The 13723-nt window shown below is 45.2% G+C and overlaps 1 protein-coding gene across 1 annotated transcript in view; it reads right to left on the reverse strand.

Annotated features, from left to right (window-relative positions):
• Positions 1-13723, reverse strand: part of PHF24 (PHD finger protein 24) — a 440073-nt gene that overhangs the window by 61998 nt on the left and 364352 nt on the right. Inside the window, exon 5 of the mRNA XM_078677234.1 lies at positions 11547-11749. Within this exon, the coding sequence (XP_078533360.1) occupies positions 11547-11749 (203 nt within the window). The remainder of the gene's footprint in view (positions 1-11546; positions 11750-13723) is intronic.

Genomic DNA, 13723 nt, shown 5'->3' on the forward strand with positions numbered 1-13723 from the left:
AGCGGTGCGGACTGATGAGTGGATCTCGGATCTCAAACGACACTGGTGGCTCGAAGCTTTGGAAGATTTCTTAAAAGCCAATGGTGAGCAAAGAGAGAGAAAATGTCTGATACTACTCCTCCATCTAGTGGGTCCTGAGGGCCGCTGCCCAATCAGGACATTTTCCAAAGAGGATACAGAGATCTACAAAAGACTCCAAAGGGAGCTCTGTGCCCATCTCAACGCACAGACAGATGTGGATCAGAATCGCATAGTTTTCAATACAGCACGGCAGGAACCAGGCGAACCGTTGCCAAACTTCATCACTCGGTTACAAAGTCTGGTACGAGGCTGCCACTTCAACACTTTTACAAATGAGGATGCGGTTCGACTTCGGATCGTTGAAGGTTGCATAAACCCTGACACCAAGCGCAAGATCCTGCAAGGGCATTGGTCGTTAAAGGAAATTATCAAGAAGGCCGAAATTAGAATGCAGATAAAAGCAAGAGACAGATTCAAGGACGTGCACCTGAGAGCAAACCATCAAGATACCTGGGAAGATAGAACTCAGAAAACAAACAAAACTGAAAGGAGAGAGAGGGAAGGCAGACCAGCAAAAAGACAACGGGAAAGATACAGCGACAAAGAAAGTGACAAGGATTACTCAGAATCAGACTCCTCAGCGTCCGACTACTCAAAGTCAACCAAGGATTACTCAGAGTCAGATGACTCAGAGTCAACCATCCAAAAGACAATTCCAAAGAATTATTCACCCCTCAAGAGTTCCTCAAGGAGTCATTCAAAGTATGACACAAAGTACTCTGACGAGGAAAGAGCGTCAAGTGGGACAGATCGCACTCCTGGACAAGAGAGCATCTTGCACAACAAGTGGGAGAGAAAGACAAACCCTAGAAGAAGGGGTCGCACTGGTCACCACCTGAAGTCGGCGCAGGAACATCAGTCGTCAAGCAGTGAAGACGAGTCCAAGGAAACATCTGGCAGGAGACCACATCACCCCCAGATCAGAGGTGTTAGAGCATCAAACAAGCGTGAAGGAGAAACAGGTCGCACAAGACGGACTGATCCTCCACAGCAACGAACCAGAAAAGATCCATGCATCTTTGGCTCCCGCGACAACGAAGAAACGGAGAGGAAATCGTTAACTTCAGGCGAGAAGGACAAAGAGGCAAAAGCTTGGGATCAAGCACAAGGAACAAGCAGGGGGTCATCAAACAAACCCCCAAATGAGACAGCATTGAAGATGCTCCAACAAAGGCACACGGAGAAGCATCTCAAAGACAATTCAAAGGGAAAGAGCAATTTGTCACAGACTACGGAATTCAAAAATCCATTACACAAGACAGTTTCAAAGAAATGTTTGAGAAGGAATGGGAAGAAGGATCTCTCTGATGCGGAGCACATATCCATCCAATCCTGGAAGTTGACAAAAGACTTCTCTGACCCAGAAAGCACGTCTATGGCCAGGGACTCCTCTGGTTCAGAGAGCGCGTCTGTCCGATCCTTTAAAAGGGGTATGGCCCGGACCTCCTCTGATTCAGAGAGCGCATCTGCCCGATCCTGGAAGTCGACAAAAGACTTCTCTGACCCAGAGAACATGTCTGTCCAATCCCGTGAGTCGACCAAGTCATGGTCCCGACAACAGACGTGGCGTCAACCACCCGAACGCACCATGGAACCAAAGGACATCCTTCCCGTCAAGAGCAGCATGTCACACACTAAGGTCTCTGAATACTCAGTCACTCCACCGGACAACCTGTCATGTCAGTCACAAGTATATCCAGACACAGATCAGACACCGTCACCCCTGAAGGGGTCCGCAAGGCTGACTCACAGAACCTATAAAAGGAAAACAGAGACAGTGGACCTTAGTAACCGGATGGGAAAGGACCAGCCAGTCACTCCGCAAGGAAAGCCGGACGTGTCAGGAGATAGGGATCATCAGATGAGAGAGAAACATGCCTATGCACAGAAGCCGGACGTGTCAGTAGAGAAATATCATCAGATGAGAGAGAAACATGCTTATGCACCGATAGCTCACGAGCTCGCCAGACAACCCGAGGACGTGAATGAGTTATCGAACCAAACCAAGCCCGTCTCATCAGATAGCACCGTACTGTCTGGCATACATGACCCTGAATTGGAGGGCAGTGTTGCTCTCGACCGGACTAGCCGAAAGGAAGTAAGGGTAGATGCGGCGAATGAGTTACTGAACCAAACCAAGACAGTCTCATCAGGTAACACCGTACTGTCTGGTATACATGACTCTGAATTTGAGGGCAGTGTTACCCTCGGCCGGACAAGACAAAAGGAAGCAAAAGTAGATGCGGGTGCTCGGAAGAGGACCGGAACATTATCCACTCGTGAAAGAGATCGAGCATCTGAACCAACCGTAGTTACACCACCGGAAGGAAACATGAGGACTGCGGACCGTGAGAGTAAACAGTTTACACGCAACGTGGTCAAGAATGCCTTGATCAAGACAACAGAAAGATTGACCAAAGCCAAGCCCACCACTGATTCGACACTACTGAAGCTTGAAAAACAGGCCGTCCGCCGACCCGTGTGGTGGATTGAAGAATTGCGAACATTGAAGACATTAAGTTCATTTTGTTAAGAAAGGGGGAGATGTAATATAGTTGACAGTCTAGTAGCTGGGATGGGAGGAGCTAGATGGGCTGAGGGGAAGAGGAGGAGTCAGAACAGGATGAGGGCAGTTAGAGTAGGGACAGGGTAGAGACAAGTAGCTGTTAATAAAGCTCCATTAATTAAGAACCTGTGTCTGTGGGTCTTTGTAGCAGGATGCTACACTGCCGACCAGAGCCTAAGTGCTTATGCTCTGTGACATCACTGCCAACCAGAACCTAAGCGCTTGTGCTCTGTGACACCACTGCCAGCCACAGCCGAAGTGCTTGTGCTCTGTGACATTGCCAACCAGAGCCTACGTGCGTGTGGTCTGTGACACCGATGCCGACCAGAGCCTAAGTGTTTGTGCTCTGTGACATCACTGCCAACCAGAACCTAAGCGCTTGTGCTCTGTGACACCACTGCCAGCCACAGCCGAAGTGCTTGTGCTCTGTGACATTGCCGACCAGGGCATACGTGCTTGTGCTATCTGACACCACTGCCAACCAGAGCCTAAGTGATTGTGCTCTGTGACACCACTGCCACCTAGAGCCTAAGAGCTTGTGCTCTGTGACTCCACTGCCACCTAGAGCCTAAATGCTCGCGCTTTGTGACACTGCCAATCAGAGCCTAAGTACTTGTGCTCTGTGACACCACTGCAAACCAGAGCCTAAGTGTGTGTGCTCAGTGACACTGCAAACCAGAGCCTAAGTGCTTGTGCTCTGTGACACTGCCAACCAGAGCCTAAGTGATTGTGCCCTGTGACACCACTTCCAACCAGAGCCTAAGTGCGTGTGCTCTGTGACACCACTGCCGACCAGAGCCTAAGAGCTTGTGCTCTGTGACACTACTGCCAACCAGAGCCTAAGTGCTTGTGCTCTGTGACACTTCCAACCAGAGCCTAAGTGATTGTGCCCTGTGACACCACTTCCAACCAGAGCCTAAGTGCGTGTGCTCTGTGACACCACTGCCGACCAGAGCCTAAGAGCTTGTGCTCTGTGACACTACTGCCAACCAGAGCCTAAGTGATTGTGTTCTCTTGACACCACTGCCAACAAGAGCCTAAGTGTGTGTGCTCAGTGGCACCGCTGCCGACCAGAGCCTAAGTGTTTGTGCTCTGTGACATCACTGCCAACCAGAACCTAAGTGCTTGTGCTCTGTGACACCACTACCAGCCACAGCCGAAGTGCTTGTGCTCTGTGACACCACTGCCAGCCACAGCCTAAGTGTTTGTGCTCTGTGGCACTGCCAACCAGAGCCTAATTGATTTTGCTCTGTGACACCACTGCCAACCAGAGCCTAAGTGCGTGTGCTCTGTGACACCACTGCCGACCAGAGCCTAAGTGTTTGTGCTCTGTGACACCACTGCCAATCAGAGCCTAAGTGATTGTGTTCTCTTGACACCACTGCCAACAAGAGCCTAAGTGTGTGTGCTCAGTGACACCGCTGCCGACCAGAGCCTAAGTGTTTGTGTTCTGTGACATCACTGCCAACCAGAACCTAAGTGCTTGTGCTCTGTGACACCACTGCCGACCAGAGCCTAAGTGTTTGTGTTCTGTGACATCACTGCCAACCAGAACCTAAGTGCTTGTGCTCTGTGACACCACTGCCAACCAGAGCCTAAGTGATTGTGTTCTCTTGACACCACTGCCAACAAGAGCCTAAGTGTGTGTGCTCAGTGACACCGCTGCCGACCAGAGCCTAAGTGTTTGTGCTCTGTGACATCACTGCCAACCAGAACCTAAGTGCTTGTGCTCTGTGACACCACTGCCAGCCACAGCCGAAGTGCTTGTGCTCTGTGACACCACTGCCAGCCACAGCCTAAGTGTTTGTGCTCTGTGACACTGCCAACCAGAGCCTAATTGATTGTGCTCTGTGACACCACTGCCAACCAGAGCCTAAGTGCGTGTGCTCTGTGACACCACTGCCGACCAGGGCCTAAGTGTTTGTGCTCTGTGACACCACTGCCAACCAGAGCCTAAGTACTTGTGCTCTGTGACATCACTGCCAGCCAGAGCCTAAGTGCTTGTGGTCTGTGACATCACTGCCAGCCTTAGCCTAAGTGATTGTGCTCTGTGACACCACTGCCGACCAGGGCCTAAGTGTTTGTGCTCTGTGACACCACTGCCAACCAGAGCCTAAGTGCTTCTGCTCTGTGATACCACTGCTAACCAGAGCCTAAGTGCTTGTGCTCTGTGACACCACTGCCAAGCAGAGCCTAAGTAGTTGTGCTCTGTGACATCACTGCCAGCCAGAGCCTAAGTGCTTGTGGTCTGTGACATCACTGCCAGCCTTAGCCTAAGTGATTGTGCTCTGTGACACCACTGCCAACCAGAGCCTCAGTGCTTGTGCTCTGTGATACTTCCAATTAGAGCCAAAATGCTTGTACTCTGCTCCTGAAATGGTTTCACTCAACTGGTGTGTTAGAGCAAGTTAATTAATTTACATTTGCTTGTTTAACTATGTGTGTTTCCCCTAGCATAACTAGGTTGTCAGTCGTATAATACAAACATTTGTACTCTGACTTGAAATACAATCTGTTAAAAAAAAAAATATATATATATATATATCTATATATATATATATATATATATATATATATATATATATATGTATATATATATATATATATATATATATATATATATATAGATATATATATATATATAAACCCAGTCCTGCTCCCGAAGAAAGAAGGCACGTACACAAGGCTGTCAGGATACAGCTTTTTTATTTTCTTGGGTCTCCTTGACCCCGAGATTAGAGAGACGCGTTTCGCCTTCGCAGAAGGCTTTATCAATCTGATATATATATATATATATATATATATATATATATATATATATATACTTGTTTTTTGCATTTGCAAATGTAAATGGGTCCCTACTGGACCCCTTCCAATTTGATAATTTTTGCAACTGGATTCGATTCCAAAACATGAATACATACCATTACGATTCGGTATTTGGAAGGGATGCTTCTTTCAAATACCGAATCGGTATTAGACCGCAAACCAAAATTGCGATTCGTTAATGTGCTACTGAATCGCAGTTTGGGTTTGATACATACCAAAATGTTTTTCTGCTAATTGGCCTGTTTGTAACCAGTAAACGTTTGATACATGTGTGTTGGGCCTGGGGCTTTTTGCAGGGTTATCCCCAAACTTTTTACCTTCTTCCTCCTATATCTTCGGGCCCTCTTTTTGTTGGCTTTAGGACTCTGGGCACTTTACCACTGGTAATCAGTGCTATAGTGTATATGCTCTCTTCTTTAAACATGGTATGGTTGGTTTACACCTGTTCGGCATAATAAATTCACATGTAAGTCCCTAATACAGTGGTATCCCATATACCCAAGGCCTATAAATTAAATGCTTCTAGTTGGCCTGCAGTGATGACTGCGACACCCACAGATGTAGCCTTTCAACCCTTTCTCAGGCCTCTGCAACTGCAGTGCCTGCATGCACAGTTTGCTGCCACATTGACTTGTCATTTAAAACTACTTGCCAAGACTTAAATACCCCTTTTCACTACATATAGGTCACCCTAAGGTATGTTCAAGGTATCCCTGTGGGCAAGGTGCTGTATAGGTAAAAGGCAGGCCATGTGCCTTTATTTTTGTGTCATGTCCTGGTAGTGACAAACAGCCTATTTTGTTTCTCACTACTGTGAGACCTACTCCTCTCATAGGCTAACATTGGGAATCCCCTCACATGTGTTTAAATGGTAATTCCTGATCTGAAAGGAGTGCATTGCCATGTTTGGTATTTTTAGAAAGGTAGTGAAAACTCTTGCTCACTGTGTAGGTGGATTCTATTATTATTATTATGTTAGAAATGCACTTTTAGAAAGAGAGAATTTCTCTGTGATTATAACTCTAGTGTTTTGCAGCCTGACTCTAATCCACTTCTAGGGCAGAGTGACAGCTACACTTTGCGCACACTTTCCAGACACCCATCACCCAGGAGGGACTGGGTTCATATGCGGTCTCCTGGACTAGGAGAAAAGGAGGCGGGAGCACTTATATCTGTATAGGCTGTGCTCTGCCCTCACACAAATGGCTCCCTTACCCCCTACTGTTGTCTGGAGCCAAGACAGGGGAGGAAGGAAACTCCTGGAACTTTATAGGTCTTTCTGGAAACTTTCCTACCTTTTAGAGGAGTTATAATTACAGGGGCTCTGACCCCATATGGCAGAGCACTTTTGGAACTAAAACTAAACATCTGTCAGATGAACTGCTGCACTGCTCAAATGAATCATCTGGACTACTGTTCTGTGGTTGCCCTGCTTCCTACTACATGCTGGGTAGCCAAGGAACTCATTTGATTGCTTTCTGCTTGTTGACCTGCTACCAGCTGCTCCCTGGCTTTGATTTTACTAGGCACTACTGGCTTGCCAGGAGGAACCGCCATATAGCCACTTGCTTCATTGCACTGGCCTGCCTGCCCCTTCGTGCCACCCAGGTGCCCAATCAAAAGCCCTAGCATGAGGTGAGCATTGTTGCTGCTCCTGGCCTCTGTTCTCTCCCCAGCGTGTGGTGAGCGCTATTTTTAGAGCCCAGGGCGTGTTCTGTGCTTCGAGGGGCCGAGTCCTGCCCACACTGTACAGGCATCGCCACCCCCTTGATGGAAGCCCCGTCTGTGAGGCCCAGCCACTGGAAAGCCCCGTGCCTCCCCATGAGTCCGTCTGCATTGTGCACTGTTTTGCAGCGACGTAGACCCCCTATCAATGTTACCAACATTGTAGCGCGGAGCTGCCAACCCACTGGGGCTCCTGGGACGGTGGAGCCCAGCTCGCCTTCGAGCACCCTGGGCCCTGTGCCAGAGGCCTGCAACAGCCAGAGTGGTGATCTCAAACCTCAGGTACTAGTTCGAGATGAGCGCTGCTGTCTGCTCAGTCTCAGTATGCCTGGGCGTACTACTAGAAGTGCCTTGCAGACCCCGGGCTGTTGTTGCGGTACTTGTTTGCCTGTGGTCCCGAGGGACCCTAACCACGCAGCCAGAGAGAGTTGGGGCTGCGTGGATTTGTCCCAGGCACAGACCACACCGGTTTCTTTAAGATCGCTGTAACTCCCGTAAAGGGAGCGCCCACATCACTTCAGAATTGTGTTTCACTTACTCCGGCACCTACAAAAGCACTGCAAATGCTCTGAAACGTGCTGTGCATTTTCTAACTTGAATGACAGTTCCACACCCCGGGACGAAATGTCAACAGAGGCCATGGTGAATTCTTGCATCGAGGGAATCCCTTCAGTGACCGTACTATATGGAGTAGGTGCGCAAGTGCTCCTGTTGCCTACGTTTATACCAGCGATCTATCTTTCTCACCATGGCTCATACAAATTACTGTAACCTCGCTAATAGGGGTACAGGGGTTCATTTGCCTACGTGGGCTTACTGTAGATGACGTATTGATGGTGTTAATTTGTCATATCAGTACCTCTAGAGATTTGAGCAGTCAGTCAGTCACACAGCTTTATTCGATCTTTTTAAAACAGATCATAAAAGCACAAGTTATCTAAAAATTCCAACACAATATATACAAATATATACACATTTAAAATAAGAATTAAACAGTTGCAGTGATCTGTGTAAATTCAGAAAAAAACGTTTATGAAAAAAGCAGTTCCGAATTCAAAATTAATTAATTAGTTGTGGCTACTAAAACAGCATACACATGAATCTGGTAGAGTTTAAAAAAAATACATGGCCACCTGGCACTGCCTGAAATTGTGGTACCTCAGGATTGGAAGTATGAATATTTTCCTTTTCTCTGTATAGGTCTTGCAAAAAAATACAATGTGTAGATCTGACTGTACTGCGTAGTTGTTACAGGGACAGGGTAAAAGTTCTGCTAATTTTGATTTATTTATATTTATTTTGGGGGTATCCCAGGAGTAGCGGGATCATGTTCATGCAGAAACGCAAAATAATAAATCTGTGTTGCGCATTATTTATGCGTGATAAATACTGAAAACCTTCCCCCGATGTTGGTGGTACCACATCATAAAGATGGAGGAATGATGAATACGTTTCTTTTCTCTTCGGGCATACTTTGATCTCTTAATGAATAAATAAGTTACTCTTTCCTTTGAAACCCTTTTGCAGGACTCAGGGTCCTGAAATAATTCTCCCATCCCTAACGCTTTCAGATGGACCTCTACGTAATTTCACCATCCAAATCTTTTATAATAATCTAATTTAAACAGTCCTTGATGATGGTTTGTGTCAAATTCACTGTAGACCTCCACCATACTGATAGCCACAACAAGACTGGAGCCAGTCTTATGTTGTCGCTCAAATAATTAAGCCCCATTCACAGTGTAAAATATGATTTGGGGCTGATTGCGGTAAGGACACACAGTTTTTAAAAAGGAGTCTTCTATTCGTTGTAGCGGTGCAACATTAGCCATACCCCACACTCCTGCCCCAAATAGTGCAGTGGACTTTGTTTTAGCTGAATATACATTCGTAATTGCATCCAGCGGACTGCCTCCCAACTTCGTAGCAAATGTTTGACAGCGTTAACACTCCTTTGCATGCCCTGGGCTCTTGCTGCCACTAAATTAGACCAGGAGTAGTCTTTATCAAAAAGCACTCCAAGGTATGAAAAGGAGTCGACTGTCTCGATTTTCTTGCCTGCCAACTGGAAATGAGGATGTTTCTCACCTCTTGCGGCTCACGATATGATTATAAATTATTTAGATTCATTGACCTTTAGGTCAAGAGATTTGATGATTTATGTGGTTTCCCTACTCTAATCTGCTGCATTTCATGCCCTGATGTATGGTGTAGATCTTTAAACACCTTGCATTGTCAGCATAACAAGTATTGTCTCAGGATTGCATAGTATGCACAGTATTTTATGATTCATGTCGTTCGGTCTATATTTTATGTACAATATTTTTATATAATCCTCTGTTGAATCTCTTTTGTGGTGTATTTATTGTGTTAGTGGTGTGAGATTGTTGAGCAAAATCTTTAAGCATTACACACTGCCTCTGGGATAATAAGCTTGACTGCTCTTGCCAAGCTACCGGGAAGTGAGCACAGGATATCTCTGGTGCATGACTTAATTGTCCTGACTAGAGTGGTGGGTTCTGCCTGTGTAGGTGCATACCCTAGCCAACCAGACACTCATTTTCTAACAATGTGGAACTAAGGGCATTGCAGACTTTCACTATTTTCTAGGAGCACCACAGGAGAATATTCGTTTTACAACTTCAATTGAGTGTAAAACAAAGGTCTAGCCCTCAGTGGTAGTGTAGTGCAATTTAACAATTCATGCACAAGAGCATGTTATTAATGCATTTTCTATAACAACATAAAATCTGTGTATATTGTATTGATCAATTAATGTTAGGTGGCTGCATTTACATTTAGTAAGAGCCACATACATAATCCAATTGTATTCGTTTTATTTTCTTGCGCTAACTGGATTCATAGGTCACCATCTTTTTCTCGTGGATGGCATGACTTTGGCCGCAGGCTTCCGTCACTCAAGTTGTTTTTTTAATAAATGCATTGCAAGTTTCATGTTTTCTCTTCAATGCAGATGACTTATCGAGGCGTGCTCATTAGTAAGAATATAGTCATTGTTTATTGTAGAGAACTGTGAGAATTAGCTTGCCTAATTAAATTCTGGCCGTGGGCCTGAAGCAAGTAGGAATGGGAGCCTCCTGTTCCAGGCAAGACTGATTGTTACAACTTCAAGGCCCTACTGCTGTTGTTCAACTCTGGAAACCTGGGGACTTTACCTGCCCCCAGAAAACATAATCTTCTGACTGGACTGTCCAGAGGGACGGTGGGATGGAGCTAAAATAACTATCTACTACTATGTATTAAGTGTCTGGTTTCTTGGAATAGTTGCCAGATCCTGTCTTTACTTCATCAAGAGAAGAACATTCTCAACTCTGCGGTTCCCCCGTCCAGGGTATTGAGCCTCATGTTTGAATACCTGTTTCATCCATGAGAAGTAACCTACATTTGCATAATTACACATTTAGATTGCATAATTATATGTCTATGTACCACCTTTGTATACACTGACTTTACTAATTGACGGCTGTTGTAATCTGACTAAACTTTGCTACTAAACCCTTACAGTGTAGATACCATCCTCTCTGTCATTATTGTGGAATCAAATTGGTTTACCTGCAATTGAAATGTTTTGCTGATGTTAGTTCCTTTCGTACGTTTTCAGCTGACAACCAAAGGTCCATAGGACCAGTCGAGGATCCTGCATGATGAACCTATGAGAATTTTCAGGTACAGTGGTCCACAGCGCTCAATGTTCACAAAGGGATGCTAAACAAGACATCCAGATAGGTGGCTATGATGATTTTCCCATCTTCATCACTGGCTATGATTGTCCCTATTAGTGGTTGACCAACTAGAAGTTAATACAAATTCAGTGTTTTTCAAAAAGATAGAATGCCAATTACTAGTCCTCTTTAGACTTTATTCACTGCCTTTGCTTAATTTGCTTGATGTCCACAATTTTGCAATATGTAATTTAAGCAACCTGTAGATTACCTCAGTGAGAGATTTTGCACAATATTTAGCTGCAGAGGACTGGTTTGAGCAGAAAATATCACGCAAGAGACAGGTTCAAGGAGAAGAAGTAGTATCACAAGAGATATTTTCTTCATGAACTATTCCCTTTGTTGGTATCTCGAGTGTTGCAAGTCGCGCTATGTACTCGCACTCAATTTTCACTCGATATACTCCAGTGTGCGTGTCATGTAATTTGCGTTTAAGTTTACCAACATTTCACTTAAATTAAGGAAGAAAATATGCACAATTTTACTATTCACTTTTTCCCGCACAGTAAATCGACTTGTCAGTGTATCTGTACATATGGGTTATATTGACAGATAGAGGGCTGTTTGTTCATTCCACCTGCCTAGAGGTCTCTCAGACTGACCTGTGTGCGGAGTTTTTGAAGCAGCTGGATGGACTCATGGGAGAGGAAGTCTGTCCACTCGGCTTGCCCCTTCTTGTCGGGGTCCAGAGCAGAGAACTGCAGCACAACCTGCTCTTCCTCCTCCTCGCTCATCGGCTTGTCCAAGAGTTGCTTGTGCACTTGGTGTTTGTAGTGCAAGAAGTCGTCCAATGACAAGCAGGACTCTGAAAGGAAGCAGAAGGAGTGTTACACCTTTGAATAAAACAATTGATGTGAACGGTTCCAAATAATACTGTTTTAAGCTGCCAATCAACTATTTGGTGAAATTCCAACAAAGATTCCAATCTCCTCTCATCCTGGTTCTACATTCCATGTTTACTTTGCAAAATCACTTTTATTTTTGAGTATTCAATTTTACTTTTTCCCTTCTGTCTTGCTGACCCCATCATGCTTTGACTCGCTCAGCTCCCTTCAGACTGTGCAGAATATCACCCATATCCTGCATTGTGCCCAAATGTCTTATACGTATTAGGGCAGTGCAAGAAATGGGCTTGTTATTTTGGGAGGAGTACCCCTACGAACTTAGGGGCATATTATCAACAACTAGCGATATTTATCACTAAATAAGCTTAGCGAGATTTTTTTGATCGCCGCGCATCGGCGGATTTTATCATAGAGATAACGTGCTATTAGCAACGTTTATCTCCAAAGTGATCAAATATCCGGCGATAGCGGCGAAATGCGTGAATATCGCTGGAAATTCAGAGATATTCAGGCATTATCGGTATTATCGGTAATAGGGACTTAACCTGAATATCCACCTCCCATTGGATATACAGGCTAAGAAGTGGTCTGAGCAGGCGTTAGGATTTGGCGATTATTGGCGCTTAGCGCGAATATTTTAATCGCTACGCCGGCGTAGAAAATAGGCGGTAGTGATGTTAGCGACTGCTTTCAGTCGCTAACAGGTTGGGTACGCCCACTTTGCATGTCATTAGCGATAAATATCGCTGACATGCAAAGCGGGTCCCAAACCGCTCACTATCACCTAAAAGCTGTCGCTAACTGACGTTAGCGACAGCTTGCTAATAGGGCAATGAAATTTCATCGCCTACCGTGGTAATATGCCCCCCAGTAAACTCACGATGGGTAGGCCAAAACACAGTTCCAAGAGAATCTCTGCTGATCCCAAAGTAACTATGGTACAAGCAGCAGGCAATCACCAGATAAGTGTGTGCTACATTCGAACAGCATCAACTACTTTATAGTAAACAACACATCAGAATAAAATTCTCAAACAAATTTAGAAAACCAGAAACAATTTTAATAATAAGACATCAGGACCAACAAAATAGATTAAGGGGAATCAGTGATGTCAAAAGTTTTAGGGCAAAATGCATCTATAAAAATTCAAGCACAAAGAAAAAGCAATATTTTCAGGCCAACTGCGATGGAGCGGAGATTAGATACTTGAAACAGGTAGTCCTGGTTAAATGTTTCACCATCACGCTTAGTCTCCAAATCCTGGGAAAGCTTCTTCTGGTCAGTCTTGCAGCCCCTAGCTACTTTAATGCTAGACCTCTCTCCAGTCAGATCTCCTCCACGGTCTCAAACTCTTTAGTCAGTTAGACTTTCTTGGAGTCTGGAGTGCATCTGCATTTTGTGCCTCTCTACATTTCAGGCTGTGTTAGCCAGAAGAGTTCATGAGTCCTTGAGTCTTTGTGTGAGTCTTCTTCCAGCAAGTGTCAGGAGTTGGAAGTCAGGATTCTTTTTCCAGTAGGACCCTCTACTTCAGACAGTATTCCAAAGTCCAGAAGTATACGAAAGTGGTGGTTCAGGTGCCAGATTTATTGTGTGCACTAGTCAGTGATTAGAAATAATCTACCACCCAAATTTAAAAATAATCTCATATCCCACCTTTCCTTTTGCAGGATTTATGTTTTGCCTTACTGTAAAATGGCCTTTGATCCCTTGTTTTACCAGGCATGTCTTTCGTTCGCTTCTTGGCCTCTCTCTACTTGACACGGTCAAAACTACCGCCCCTGTCACCCCCACTGTGGCTGGAGCCTGACTGTCTACGAGGGTCCTGGGATTGAACAGTAGAATCCCTCCCTGGCATCTCCAACTCAAAAGAGGTAGCGCTATGGCTGCCCTTTGTTCTGACAACTGTTACTGTCCACTTCCAGATACTTAATCCC

This window comes from Lissotriton helveticus, chromosome 2_1, assembly GCF_964261635.1.
Source record: "Lissotriton helveticus chromosome 2_1, aLisHel1.1, whole genome shotgun sequence".
Taxonomy (NCBI): Eukaryota; Metazoa; Chordata; class Amphibia; order Caudata; family Salamandridae; genus Lissotriton; species Lissotriton helveticus.